Source organism: Cannabis sativa, chromosome X, assembly GCF_029168945.1.
Source record: "Cannabis sativa cultivar Pink pepper isolate KNU-18-1 chromosome X, ASM2916894v1, whole genome shotgun sequence".
Classification (NCBI taxonomy): domain Eukaryota; kingdom Viridiplantae; phylum Streptophyta; class Magnoliopsida; order Rosales; family Cannabaceae; genus Cannabis; species Cannabis sativa.
In genome coordinates this window covers 5727754-5743392 of record NC_083610.1, presented here as the reverse complement: position 1 = coordinate 5743392, position 15639 = coordinate 5727754, and the positions used below count along the sequence as shown (strand labels likewise).

Below are 15639 nucleotides of genomic sequence, written 5' to 3'. Positions count from 1 at the left end.
TTTTAAATTTAATAAAATTAGATGAACTTTATGATAGATTTAATTAAACAATTAGTTTTGGAAAATGAAGGTTTATTATCTATCTTTAATTAAATTTGTGATAACACTATTAAATTAAATCCCCATAACTCCCTGTGGGGTAAATTAAGAGAACTTAATTTAACATATTATCCTAATTAATTATACAAACATAATAAAATCCCTGTGGGGTAAAATTATTATACCTATATAATTAATTACAAGTTATGTCCATTAAGGTGAATTTTAATTAATATATAATTTTATACAAATAAGGATGCTGTGGCTACTCCCTAATTATATAAAATTATATTTTCACTTTGACATTAGGTATTGGGCTCTACCTAAAAGTAATTTCGTTATTAACATAGTAGACAATCACTGAGATTAATGCTCCTAGTGTGGTCGTCCAAGATCATTAAAAACCGTTCTAGATATGAGCATTTGTCCCAAATTCATGTTTTCTTATGTCAAACCACAAAATTACTTACATTTTATTCATATTTTATTCATTTTAGGAAGTTTTATGAATATTTTATGAATAATTTTATGAAGTGCTATATAAAATATTCAACCTATCTTAATGTTTGAATATTTCTAAATATATCTAGCACTATAAAAAGAATTTATGTATAGCATTTAAATCATACAAATCTAAATTAATTGCATTAAACATAAATTTGCCAAATAAATACAAATTAATACAATTATTGTATGATAATAAATTAAATGCTTAATTCCATAATATATAATTAATTATGCATTTATGACCATATAATATCTTAAATATTTATACTAATAATTAATTTGTATAAATAAGGTAATTATACAAATTAGTACAATTAATTATATGGAATGAATTAAATGCAAAATTAAAGACTATACTTAATGGCAGATTTTTCAAATTTTATTAATTTAAACAATAAATTACATAAATTTGGTAATAAATAATTAAATGCACAATTATACAAATTGCACAATTATTACATGCCTAAATAAATCATGTAATTAATTACCATATTAAAACAAATTTCCATTTTCAGTTTATACTAAATAACATATTAATTCTAAATATATGTATTAAATTAAAAATGGAAATTAATGAATGTAATTTATTGACTAAATTAACAATAGGAGAATAATTTATATTTCCAAATAAATAAAAAAATATATAAAAAAAAAAATCAAAATTTTTTCCCTTTATTTTTTTTTTTTTTTGAAAAATACACTGCCATAAGCGACATGATAAAATTTCCTTAAACTTCCAAAAATCATGAAATCAATTCCAAATGAATCTAAATGCAAAAATTAAGACATTCATATAGATTTTATGCATCGAAAATACATAAAACAAAGACTTTAAAAATCACCAAAATTTTCTGAAAAAATAATTTTGAGATTTCTTTGTTTTTTTTTTTAAAGTGGATTTTCATGCTTAGAACAATCTATATTAATATATGAATGTATTAATACATATACAATATATATATAAATATATATACATATATATACAGAAAAATAAAAATACTGTATGTATATATATAAACATGAAATGTATATATGTATATATTTGTATATAGCATTTAGATATATAAATAATATATATATACAACATATATACGTAATGAAATGAAGAAAATATATATATATATGTATATGAATATATATATGAACTGAATGAATAAACAAGTATATATGTATGAAAATATATATGTATATATATAATTGGGATTGAATGAATATGAATATATAAATATATACACAAACGAAAATAAATATATATATCAACACTGAATTAAATATATATATATAAACACTGTATATACGAGTATATATATATAAAACTCAAACTAAAATCAAGGCAGAGATAAAAACTGCTCTGATACCAACTGTTAGACAATTTATATGTATAAACTGAAATGTATATGTTTAAGTATTAAGTGCGGAATTAATCAAACATATATACACTATGAACAAGGATCGAAATACCTCCAGCCATTGAATCTTGAGCTTCAAACCCACATAAGCTTTGATCTGCAAAGGAAATTGACTACCATGGGTAATCGGGCTTCCTCGCTCTCTCAACTCTCTTTAGATGGAATTTGCTGTTATGAACAGAATGAGTGAGGAGCTCGGGGACCGAGACCCTATATTTATAGGTGAGATACTCCATCAGTATCTGTGCCACATTAATTGTCAGAATATTTTGACAATTAATTCAGGAAATCAAATCAGGTAATGAATATAGAAATCTGACCATATATAGAATATTACATAATTGATTTTGTCCAGATTCAATGAATATAAAATATTCATTTAACAGAAAATCAATTATTTATTTATTTCCTTAAATAGAAAATCATTTCCTTAATTAGAAAATAATTTCCATAAATAAAATATTCTAATATGAAACTCTTATAAAGTATTTTATACCGATGACCCAATTACTACAAAATAAGATATAAAATTCCTATAGCTGGCAGGTGGTTTCAAAATTGTCAAAACTAGAAGGTAGGAAAAAAATTTACATCACATGATTTTTCTATTAATAAAAAAAAGGAACAGAAAAATAACTACTTTGAGTCATGAATATTATGCTATGAATTTTATTTATTTTGAGTATTGTTTTGAATGTTTGTATTATGTGTTATGCAAATTAATGTGTTGAGAGTGTGCACATTAATGTACACATCAATTGCACATTAATTACAAATTTGCAATTGAAATTTATTATATTTTATAATTTTGTAAACAATATTTTCAAACTAAATAAAAATAGTCACATACTTTTGGAGTGTCATCCTTAACTAATATTGGGCTACTAATGAGAATGTTTAAAGATTGAGTTGACTGGAAAAAAAGTAGGGAAATTTATATGGTATACTAACTTTTGCTATTTTTTTTACAAAAATATTGCCAGACGGTATTTTTTACTTTTTTACTGTGTTTTTTTATAAGTTTCATACTGTAGTATACTGTGTTAAGTTTTCACTGGTATTCTACTAGTGTTTTACTGGTGTTCTACTGTTGTTTTGAGCTGTTCTGCTTTGTGTTTTACAAGTGTTTTACAAAAATACAGTATTTTTGTAAAGATTTCTGTGTGACAGTATTTTTGTCAAAGTTAACCCAAATTCCAGTATTTTTATAAGTTTCCCAAAAAGTATGAGGGTAGATGAAGTTGGGCTTGATAAGACAACAAGTCATTTTTATTAATTGGGCTTCCACCAATTGAGCTTCTTACTCATCATTCATATTGAAACATACCTCTTTTATTTATCAATTAACCAAATCTACCTCTAATTTATATTTAATTGAAACATACATCTTCTTATATGTACTGTACCCAAAATGCCCTAACATGAGAGAGTTACATGTAGAGTATTTTGAAGTGATAAGGGCAAAATTGGTATAATATTTAAAAAAAGAAATAAAAATGATAGACTTTAAAATAAAAGGATAAAAATAAAATAAGACAATATAAAAAAGGTGTAGAGTCTAATTTTTATTCACTTAAAATTTTATCATTTCTACTCCAAATCTGAAAGCATAAATTAAAATAAATTAAATATTTTTAATTAAAATAATTTTACAATTAAAATCATCAAATTAACTTTATGCATACAATTCCTTAAAATATACAGTTAATCTTATTTCTAGTCAACGAAGTGAAGTCAATAAAACGATAATATGAGTAATTGAATAATAATAAAGATTATGAATATCTGGAAACGACACGCGAAAATAATAGAGGTTCGATCCCTTTCAACGGTAACAACCTACTTCTTTTTTTGTTATATTGCTTGTAAAAGAATATTAAGATCACAAAGTCCGACCATATGAGTTTTTTAATATCTCATTAAAATGTTACAAATATTTACAAAATATTTTCTCTTTTCAAAGTGCATCCCAAAAAAGTCCCTTTAATAGTCAATTAACCTCACTATTTATAAGGAAGAAAGAATACATTTAGTCTAAAATAATATCAGTATGAATTTAAATGTGAATCTAACAATTTTCTCATTCTTTTAAATCAAATCCCATAAAAATAAGGATCTAATATTAGAAAAAGTGATGATAATTATAAATTTTGTAATAGCATATTAATGGCACCACTTTTGAAAAAAGCAAAAGCTATCATGAAGAAAATGACTTTGCTATTTGGTTTATGGAACTCTTTATTACTTAATTACTTTTTGGCAATATAAGAACTCTTAATTATTTAATTAATTAGTGGGAATATAAAGAATTTAATAAAAGTCTTTAAATCTAGCACTTTCAATAATTTTTATGAATTTGGGAGAAAATTTTCTAATTAATTTTTATTATAAAATATCCATAAGCAAAATACAAACATTCCAAGCTTATACTTAGTCTATCACAAAGATAAAGCCAACTCTAACTAACATAACTATACACATGATCTCTTTATTCTTCCTAGGATAAAATTTCCCAACCATTTAAACAATTTTATAACAAGACGAATCGTATGAAGCACTGCAATAACAAGCATAACTCCACCCCAAATTGATATGAAGAAGTAAAGCAAATCCTCAACAATGCGCGTTTCTTTGCTTGGAGCAGCAACCCATATGGCGACTACATATGTAAGTGTCACAGCCGTTATAGTCAACCACAAAATCACTGTAAGAATCCACATCCAAAATCTTCGACAAAAAGGCAAGCCTGTGACGAGTAGCAAGATTATACTCAATGATCCAACAAATCCCACCGTGTTACAAAATAAGTAAATATGGTACATAAATTTTTTATCATTATAACAAGCTATTATTGACTCTCCTGCTAGATGATCGAATACAGAAGGAGAGTCAGCTATTATCGTGTCGTGTTGTGTGACCTGAGATATTGATTTTGAGGGACTATTGTCTTGCCAGAGACCTCCTGGAGGATTTGTTCCAGCTTGGAAAGCCATTGTGGCAATAAGGGATGCAACAATCATTAGCGACTCTCGCTTTCTACTTAGCCAGCTTTCAGTCATTTTTGTTGTTTCATCTTCTTGATTTTCTTTTTGGTTGTTACTATTACTTTCGTCATTTTTAGTACCATGATCATGAATATGTTTCTTTGTAAGTAAAGATTGATTTATGGTTTGTGAAGCTCCTACTGATCGAAGAGACTCTGAAATATCAAAGTCCTTTTCACTTCGTTGACTCTCTGCTAAGATGTCAAATGCTGTGAATTTGTTTGTGTTGGTGGCATTCACTTCAACTCTAGTATTTGTTACCAAAAATTTTACTGTCTGGTTAATAAAAGACAACAAAAAAATGTTAGTATTAGTAAACTTTGATTAGTGAAACAAATCATGCATATAGTTGAATGTATAATTTTGTATCTTCCAAACTTTTAACACAACTAATTATAGCAGGACTAACCCTGAACTTGAGTAGGCCTAAGGAAAAATAATTTTTTTGGGCCATTATTTAAGAAAAATGTGGTTTTTCAAAATGAAAAAAATAATAGTTATGTGTATTTTTCGAAGGAATAAAAATATTTTTTTGGGTCTGTGAGCTAAATGAGCTAAACACAGGCCTAACCCACCTTAACCTAGAGCTGACCCTGTAGTAATTAGTGGCAGACAAAAATTTCATACAAAGATATATAATATGAAATTCAAAAAAAATATTATAAGAGTGAGGGCATAAATATCAAAATATAGGTACTAAATTGTAAAACATACAAAGATATATAATATCAAAAAATTTGTATGAAAAATGACTAAACTAAAAAAAATATATAATTATATATTAAAATTTCGTGGACATAAAAAATATACTTATAAATATTGTTCCTTTTAAGCATTCAACGTTCCAAAAAAAAATACTCTTTATACTTACCTCAATTTGTTTATAAGTCACTGCTAAATGCAAAATTGTCATACCATAATCATTTTTGGCATTTACAAATTGGTAATCACCATCCATAACATTCACCAAAAGCTTTAGAGCTTCCAACTGATTATGCCTCACACAAACATGCAAAATGTTCTCATTTCGATCCTTCAAATTGATTCGAGCTGCCTCGGGAGCCACTTTGAGTAGCTCTCTCAACACATCAAGTCGCCCTCTCATAACTGCAAGGTGCATAGAGTTTCTTCCCTCTCCATCCCAAGCAGAGCACAAATTTTTGCGATCGTCAACCAACATAAGTAGTACTTTGACGGTCTCAAGGTGACCTTTTGCCACTGCTAAGTGCAATGGCGTGGAGTGCCATGCGTCAACCTCCTTCGCAAGCTCAGGCTTGCAAGTGATGATTTCTCTGACGAAATCTGCATGGCCGAGCATAGCTGCCACATGAAGAGGAGTCTCCGAAAAACCATTATTGTTGATAACAATGCGTCGATCGAGAATCAATTTATCTTGTTTAAGAAGTTGCCTTAAAGTGGTCACATTCCCTTCTTGGGCAGCTTCATAAAGCATACTAAACACTTTCTCCATGGTTTTGATTATAAAAACTATATGTTGAAGAAAGTTGTAATTTACTTGATGAAATGTTAGTTCTCTACTAATCTTTACTACTATATATACACATATTTTAGTTAAGATTAGTCAATTTCTACATAGTAATTTCAGCTGCCCCACTACTATATAAATATATATTTATTGCTAGTTGCCAAAAGCATGTCTATATATATATCTATAGATATATTAAAAAAGTGATGATAGTATTGTAAATATTAATAGCGACACCACTAGCTACTTTTTAAAAAGCAAAAGCTATCAATGAAAACGACCTTGTAATTTGGTCGATATCAATTATTTTGTAGGAAAGAAATATATTTATTTGATGTAGTGGATGAGGACTTGTAATTACAATCTTAATTTTTGTGTCTAAAATTATATGTTAGAATATTTTTTTTATAATAATATTTGTTATAGTTATGATATTATTTTATAAATTTTAAAATTTTTTTAAATAATTTACAATACTGAATTCTTAATATTCTAATTTACTATACACGTGTTTAAAAAAATTTTAAATTTATTTTTAACACCATAAATTATTTGAATTTTTTTTAAAAAAAAAATTACAAGAATAGTGTTGTAACTATAAGAATACCGGCATGAAATTTTTTTAAAAAATAAATATTCTGACATACATATTTTTGGGTATAGAGGTCAGTTTTAAAATTGTAATAAAAAATTGACAGTGACACTTCTCAATAAGCATATATGCAAAAAGAGTTTAATTAATAGAGTTAATTCAAATTGCATGTATTATAAAAATGCATTTAATTACTAACTTTAATTATATAAAGAATAAAACTATTAATATTATAAAAGACCTGTTTTCCTCACTATACAACAAAATTTGTCTTTGTTTTGCAATAGGTAAATTAGAATTTGAACACAGTTTACTACACTACATATTTATAATTTTTTTCATAATCATAGAAAACAATAAAAGAAAAAGTAATATTAAAACTATTTATGTCGAATTTTTTTGGAGTTTTTTTTTTATTTTTATATTTTAAAATATTTTTTTATATTTTTACGAAAATTAATATAGAAACTTACATAACAACCAACAGAGTAACTTAAAACGTAATTAAAATTTACATAACAACTCACATAGAAAGTACCAGAGTAACTAACAGAACAACCGAAGCAACAAAAACGGTAAATCAAAAAAATAAAATAAAAAATAGTATATAAAATAACTTTTCTAATTTTTTTCAAAATTTTAAAAGTTATACAGCTATACATAATAAATACCTTAATAATATTTAAATTGAAAAGAAAAAAATATTAAAACTACTTTAATTAGACTTGTATACTTTAATTAAACAAATATATATATATATATATGGGTATGCTCTTAATGGGTATTACCCATGCATGGGTATTTTATTCTTGACCATTGGATCAAATATCTAATGGTTTTATAATCATTAATTAAATATTAAAAAATTAATATTTCCTATTTTGTTATTCTCTATATTCCTAAAATAGATAAAACTATTAATAGAAATAAATTATAAATGGAATTGTTATTTAAAAAATAAAATACACTAACAAAACTAACAAACTATTTTTTTTAATAAAAATCATTTTAAAGATTAAAAATAAAAAAATTGTATATTTATCTTTTTATAAAAAATTTTCAAACTAGAATTCTAAATTGCATTACTGAAAAATAAAAAAATAATAATTTTAAGCTTTAAAATATAGTACATATAAAATGTATAAGATTTTTTTTCTAAACCTAAAATCTTTAATTTCATAATAATTAACAATTATTTATATGTTTTTTATTTTTTTTAAAATACTTGAGCTTACCAAAATCTATAAGAACAAAACCAATGAAGAAAATTTTAACAAAAAAAAAAAATGAAGGAAGAAAAAAGTGTCATAAACATTATTGAATAATGACAATTGCCAACACAAGAATTTCAACACAAAAAATTATATTTGACCCCTAGACAAGATTATCATCTTCCAATCCTAAAAATATAAATAGTAAACAACACCTCATTAGTTATTCTAGGAAAATGATGCATGGTAATATCAAAAAAATCATTGGATGATAATAATATTTCTCTAACAATGATAGTCTAAGTAAGAACTAAGAAGTATTGTAGCGTTTTATTTTTAAGAGTATGAATAATATTAAAACAATTGGATTCCACAATCAAGCTCTTATTCTACTAATAAAAAAAACACATTAATATACATGTAAGGATGATTTTTAAATGGGTAATACCTATTAATGGGTACTAAAAAAACTGATTAGGTGGCAATTTGGTGACCTACTATTACAGGTTACCAACAATTTTTTTTTTAATTTATTTATTTTTTTAATTATAAAGAATAATGATTTTAATAATTATAATTTATTTTACTTAAATTATTATAAAATTTCTCAGCACACACAAGCTGGGAAAAGAGGTCGAACGACGTATTCGGCCGTTTCGTCTCGAAAACTCCACAGAAAGAAGAGGGTTCTTAAGAATAAAGCTTGCCATTAGCTTCGACGAGAAGGATCTCAGGTACAACCCGCACAATCCCCTTTTTTTCTATAACCATGAAAAAGCATTAGCTCTATTATAGTGTATTTGATGAAACTGGAATCCTACTTTTATGAATTGGGTATCTCCATGTGTGGGTGTTTGGGGATTTTTATTTTTATCGGTGTTTTGTTTATACGGAAAGCTTAAAAATGTCATCTTTCAAACCAATCCTCGATTTTCATTATCCATTTATTTACTTGAAAGATGATGTCAGAGTTCAATTCTTCAAACACATTGCTGATCTTTCTGGAAAAACCAATTTGACTCCTTGGTTTCACTGTTATAAGTGGAGGGAAACATGCTGGGAACAGTTTAGCAATTCAGGTATGTTGTTTTCAGCCTTAAAACTTCGTGTGTTCTCTACAAAACTTGTGATTTTTATTTTCAACTTTTATAAATTCAAAGATTGTGAATGCTTTGCTGCCTCTGAATTATAGCCTTTGTGTGTTGCTTTACTTTATTTCTAGCTGGAAAAAAAAAACTCAAATTTTCTTCATTTCAACATTCTTTGAGAATCCTCAATAGGTGACTTTAGGCCAAGAAATTTACATGATTAGTACTTCTTTAGATGAGACATTATTTAACTATGATTGGTTGCATTTCCTACACAATTTTCTGTATTAATATGATAATTTTGTTTCTGACGAAAAAAGATATAAAAATGTAGATAAGGAGATAACACTATTATTCACTTAATCATTGACTGTATTCTTATTACATATATAAAAAGACCATATTACAAAATTGTGTATGTGAGAAAGAGAATACAAAACTTAATACTGACATAGTTGCCTGTGTGATAAACCATTTATTTACTTGACTCAATTTTTCATTTTTCATGGTTGATTTATGCATTTATTAATGTTTCAAACAAAGTCTTGATTGTTCTGCAAGAATAGGTGTCTGATTTTAGTTGCAAGCAAGGTATGCACAAGGTAGAGCTGAATAATTATGTTTATGGTTCACTCCCATGAGGTTTCAGGTTCAATATCTTGTAGGGAGCACCTATTATCTTTTTAGTATTTTATGTTTTGCAAAGATTTTGTTTGGTTACAGTGCCAGTATGTTTGGTACAAGTCTATGTTGTTTCGTTACGATAAATTGCGGTATATCATGTTGATGATGCATTTCGTGAAAGGGCTTGTTAAACATACAAGTGGTACTCAGCAGCAATTTGAGTCCACACATTCTCCACTAGCTGCTGCTCTGAGGGATGTAATTAATTCAGCATCAATGATCACTCGAACCTTAAGTGGAGAATTAGCTGAAGGCCTATGTAACCGATGGCGTTTGCGGCTGCGGGTGCTAGCTCAAAAGGGCCCGAATTCCTTGACAACACGGTTGAGCAATGGTCCACTTTCTAAGTGTACATGAAATGGCGGAATCATAGGTTGATCCTATTAAGGAATTATCAAGGTTGATCGGCGAGCGCAAATTTGAGGAAGCATTTACGAGCCCTCCACGTAAGTGATGTTTCCATAGTTTCTTGGTTGTGTTCTCGGAGTTGATTTACCGGGAATCATGTCCTTGGTGCCCGCTGCCATTAAGCCAAGGAGTTGTCTTGGCTCTTCTCCAACAATTGGCATGCGACATAAACAATGACATGTCGAGAAAGTTGGCATGGATGACGAATGTGGGCACATGGCCATAAATCCAACGGATCCCTTGATTGCATTGCATGTCCGGCCAATCTTTGAAAAAGTTTACCAAACACTTGAATATCATCACAATCAATCTACCACTTCAGCTTCAGATATCAACAACATTCGCCTTCTTATGCACTTAATCAACTCTGTGTTAATGAGCTGTAAATGACTGTTTAGACTCGTCTAGTATTTGTTAGTGCAACTTTGTTGTATAGCAAGAAATCTAGGAAGCTCGCTTGGGACATCTTTGTACTTTTATGATTTGTGTTGTATAAAAATAGTTTGTAACAAAATCCGTCATCCATTTCAAATTCATAGCTACATCTAGAAGGGAAAATGTTAGTAGCTATAATAATTTTTTCCTCTTACAAGGATTTTTGTACTATTGGTTGTTCGTAGGTACCTTTGGTTGCCAACCCAACTTTGTGGTTAATGGGGTCTCTAAATTTGTCTCTGAGGGCTTATGAGACATTTTGAATTACAATTGAAATCAGATGATACAAAAGACTAATGTCGTTATACTATCAGTAAAATGCTTAGGGGACCGAAACTTTTTCTTAACCTCACATTTTCAGAAAACCAGTTTCACTAAGATTGAAACAAGCACTATTCATTTGAAAGAAAATGTTGGGAATTTGCCTTTAAAAATCATATCATGTATTCACGTGACCAAACTATGAATATGGAAACAATACGTGAAGAACTGTTCATACTTTTTTCTTATCTAGTTACAAATGTATCTTTTTGGAATTTTATTTATGTTTTAAGGCACACGTTTCTTTTTTGCTTTTATGAATACTGGTTTTGGACTTTATATTTTGAAAGGACAACAATCTATGACAATGGTGATCTTCAACTTTCAGTGACAACAAGCGAAATCACTTGTGAGGACGACGATATTGTTCCCCGTGAAATGATAGAAAGACCATTAGTGCGGCCAATTGCACTAAAAAAAATTATGTCTAATGACTCTTATCCAACAATCTATATTGGAAAAATATCATTGTGGCTAATACAGAAACAAATCTCATAAAACCAAAAGAAGTGATTCTTCTCTTGCTCCCTCTATAAAACAAACAATACTAGTTAGTGGGTGATACAGAAATGAGTAATCAAAAACTAAAGGAAACTTTCACCTTCTTAGTTTCCATCTAAAGAAAGCAAAAACCAAAAAGAAAAAAAATGATACTTTGGCAAAGATATATAGTAGAAGAATGTTGATCATAAATATTCTAATTACATCCAATCCATCTTGAAACACGATAAAGAACAACCATGGAAGTTATTCCCCAACAAACACAAAAACATAATAGCAATAATTAAGAGAAAATTAAAAATTCATCCAATAATTTACAAATTTAGTGGCATCATAACCTATATTGGATAATTTTGCAACAAATTAAAAAACCCAGATTCTAAATTTCCAAATCTGAAGAAAGTTGACATGGGTCGCTGTGAAACAAGTCCATCCTAAAGAAAAATCATATCAAAATCAATATCAGTATGAATGGAAGAAGCAGATAAATGAAGTGTGAACCTGAACAATCCATATTCAAAGTTTTTATTATTCAAAGGATAAAAGGCAATGAAAGACTATTACTACAATAGAAATAATTTACAAAAAATTGAAAATTATGAAGAAAATACATATATTATCACCTCAACAATCATGAACACCATCACAATCCTCATATAGTAAAGCATTTTCAAATAAATGAAAAAGTCCTGAAACTCAAATGAAAATCTAATCACTGAAGTATAGAAAAGAAAATGGCAAACATTCATAAAAAAAAAAAAAATGGCATATACCTCTAATCATTTTGCCAGTGGCAAAGGCAAAGGGAATCACCAATATACATAATACTTATATGTTGGTGAAATCCTTTTAGTTTCAAGGATCGAAGTCGCACATACCACTGTTGGTGAGATTTTGAGTCTGGAACCATCATCGTTGAAATATTGTAGGGTTTCAAGGATTAAAGCCGTAAAAGCCATTGGTGGTCGATCGCAGTCGCGAGGAGCGGCGGATGTGGAGGCGAGTGAAAGAATTCATTAACCCGAATTCAGAATCACTAAATTTTCTATAGAATCATTATTATAAAATAAAAAATGTTCAGATGTAACCATAGAAACAATAATTGATTCAACCAAATAGAAAAAAATAGAACTTCTAATACTATTGAACTAAAGAGACATTACATACAATTGAATGACGAAAGAGGGTCGTGGTGGTGGTCGGTGATGATGGAGCTACCGAAATGCCCAGTTTGCTTACAAAACTACGACAGCGACGCAATCCTCGGGTACTCAATTTGTCTCCTTAAACTTCCCCAACGCTTCCCTCAAACCATTCGATGCCCTGCTTGTACACTAGTCGTTTGGTTCCCCCCTCAATGCCCTTCTGTTCTCCTTTGGTCTGATGAGTTTTACTCTGAGTAGAAGGACAGGAAGACGTTTTGGTGGATGAAGGAGAAAAAGGAGGTAGATGGGAAAATTGATAATATTGATTCTTCCGAAAGACAATTGCCACATTGATAATAATTTGATTTTCTTTCTCTTTTTCTGTTCTTCCTCCATTATGCTTACAGTGGATTTGTGAGTATTAGGGATTTGATTTTTTTAATTATAATATATTCACTTGAGAATGAGAAGGGAAAAAATGGAGTTTGAAAAATAAGATGACTGCCATGTCATCAGGTCACAGGTCAAAATAAAAAATATTAATTTTTAAAAAATTATTAATAACTTAAAATATCATCCATTTGATTAAATCTAACGGTCCATAATTAAATACCTATTCATGGGTAATACCCATTAAGAGTACACCCATACATGTAAATGATTTTTAGTTTTACAATAATAAATTATTAATAAACTCACAATTTCATAAAATAATAAAGTAGTAATTTTAATTAATTTTTAAAAATAATTTATAATTTTTTTTTTCAAATTATTAGTTGTAATTATTATTTCCAATTTTATAAAAAATAAATATAATTTTTTTAAAAACATAATTGTTAGAAACTTGCCATAAAAGGTTATTAGATTATTACCTTATTAATTTTTTTTAGTTCCCATCAATGGGTATTACCCATTAAAAAATGTTCTATATATATATATTTTCATATAATCACTTCTTATCAATATTAATATTTTCCTACCAACCAATTATTCTTCTAATACTATTATAAAATAATAATAATAATAATAATAATAATAATAATAATAATAATAATAATAAATAAATAATTAAAATAAAAAATAAAATAAAATTAGGTAAGGTTAGCATAACCTTAGGTGGCGTTTGGTAACACTTTTTTAATCAGTTTTTTTGTTTTTAAAATTAAAAAGTGAAAATATTTTTACAAAACATGTTCTATAAAACTGTTTTTGTTTTTCAATTTTTTAATTGAGAATCAAAATTTTAAAAACAAAAAAAAAAAATTACTTTCAATATTTTTTTAAACTATTTTTTTTTTCTTAATCAATATTTTGGACTCCGACAAGACCCGGACGCAAATCCTCTCCCACGACCCTTGTGCTGAACCCGACCTCTGATCCGGATCCAGACCCGATTTAAATAAAATCAAAAAAATGAAAATAAAAATGAACTTTACAGAACACACTTTTGTTTTTTGTTTTTAAAATTGAAAAACAAAAGTGGTTACAAAAACACATTTTTGTTTTTCAAAAACAAAATTTTTAAAAACAAAAATTTGACTTTCATTTTGTGATTAAAAAATTAGAAAACAAAAGTGTTACCAAACGACACCTAAATGATATTACGTGGACAAGGCCACGTCATAAATTCCCTAAATGCTATTTATACACATAGCATTGTTATTGGAATTTTTACAAAAATAATAGATTTTGGGTATAAGTTTACAATTTTACTGTTACACGGAATTTTTTATAAAAATATTGTCTTTTTATAAAACAACCGTAATACAACAAAATAGAATAATTAAAAACAATAATAGAACAACTAAAAAACAACCGTAAAATAAAAGTGAAAACTTAACACAGTACAGAGTATGAAATTTACACAGTATTTTTGAAAAAAAAGTCCGCTCCACATTAAATTTTTTTTTTTGAAATTTCAGTATGTGGTATAAAAACCCCTTGTTATTAGGCACTAATGAGATCCATCACCTTTTATAAGTGATACTTTACGATTGGTTAACTATATTCTCTAAAGACTATTTTTTTTAAATTATATAGAACCCGATAACGGCATGACATCGAAAAATATACTAAATAGCAGTAATAGCTTTAGCTTTTTTTATGCACACAACACCTTTTATTTCTTTCAGTGTCTTAGAAGAGTTCTTCAATTTTTTCTTTATGACATGTATGTTATAGATCGTAAATTTATTGTGTATAAATTATAATATTAAAAATAAAATTTAAATATTTTATTAGCGTATTACTATTTCTTTTATACTCATAATATTAATAAGTAACTATCTAAATTTATTATTTTAGACATTATATTTTATTTAAAATTTTACTTCTTTTTCCTTAATATTTTGAGACAAATTAATCATATATATATATAAATATATATTTTTTTTATATTTATATATAAAAAGAAGAAAAGCAGTCAGTAAATAAGGGTGTGCTCGTATCTAACCAAAAATCAATAATTTCATGTCATATATGCATTATTATATACTATTATTTTTTGAACATAGTAATGTTAGTTATATAGTATACATGTGATAAAGATTCCTTTCATACCCCCTTAAATGGTCTTTAGGCCTCTTTGTCACCGGCGGCGGAATTTTTTGAACATTAATGGTCAAAACGCCGTCCTTATACACGGCGAAGATGGCGTCTTATCACCATTTTTCGGCCAAAACTAAAACTTGCTCATAAATTTCCCAATTTTTGTTTCCATTGATCCTCACATACTTAACTATTCTCACAATCTTTCTCATTTCTCGTCCT

At 27.5% G+C, this 15639-nt stretch overlaps 1 protein-coding gene and 1 long non-coding RNA gene across 5 annotated transcripts; both read right to left on the bottom strand.

The window, feature by feature from the left end:
• Window positions 1–4313: 4313 nt before the first annotated feature.
• LOC133028966 (ankyrin repeat-containing protein NPR4-like) lies at window positions 4314–6568 on the bottom strand. Its single transcript, XM_061105483.1, has 2 exons — window positions 5871–6568; window positions 4314–5275 (listed from the first exon to the last, which is right to left on the bottom strand). Exons 1-2 carry the CDS (start codon window positions 6468–6470, stop codon window positions 4427–4429), a joined length of 1449 nt encoding a protein of 482 aa, XP_060961466.1. The 5' UTR covers window positions 6471–6568; the 3' UTR covers window positions 4314–4426.
• A 4293-nt stretch (window positions 6569–10861) lies between these two features.
• LOC115706524 (uncharacterized) lies at window positions 10862–13505 on the bottom strand. 4 transcript variants are annotated; one of them, XR_004009599.2, is made up of 4 exons: window positions 12893–13503; window positions 12499–12770; window positions 12349–12414; window positions 10862–12159 (listed from the first exon to the last, which is right to left on the bottom strand). It is a non-coding gene; the product is annotated as an uncharacterized LOC115706524 (long non-coding RNA). The 4 variants fall into 4 exon arrangements; XR_009684960.1 differs by having other exon boundaries at window positions 10862–12433; window positions 12893–13502; XR_009684959.1 differs by having other exon boundaries at window positions 10862–12414; window positions 12893–13499.
• Between the last annotated feature and the right edge of the window lie 2134 nt (window positions 13506–15639).

Bases quoted from the DNA above. Each gene is read 5' to 3' on its own strand.
- LOC133028966 (XM_061105483.1), bottom strand. From the start codon at position 6,470: ATGGAGAAAGTGTTTAGTATGCTTTATGAAGCTGCCCAAGAAGGGAAT. The intron at 5,276-5,870 runs GTAAGTATAAAG...TTTATTAACCAG, and splicing joins TGACTTATAAACAAATTGAG to ACAGTAAAATTTTTGGTAAC.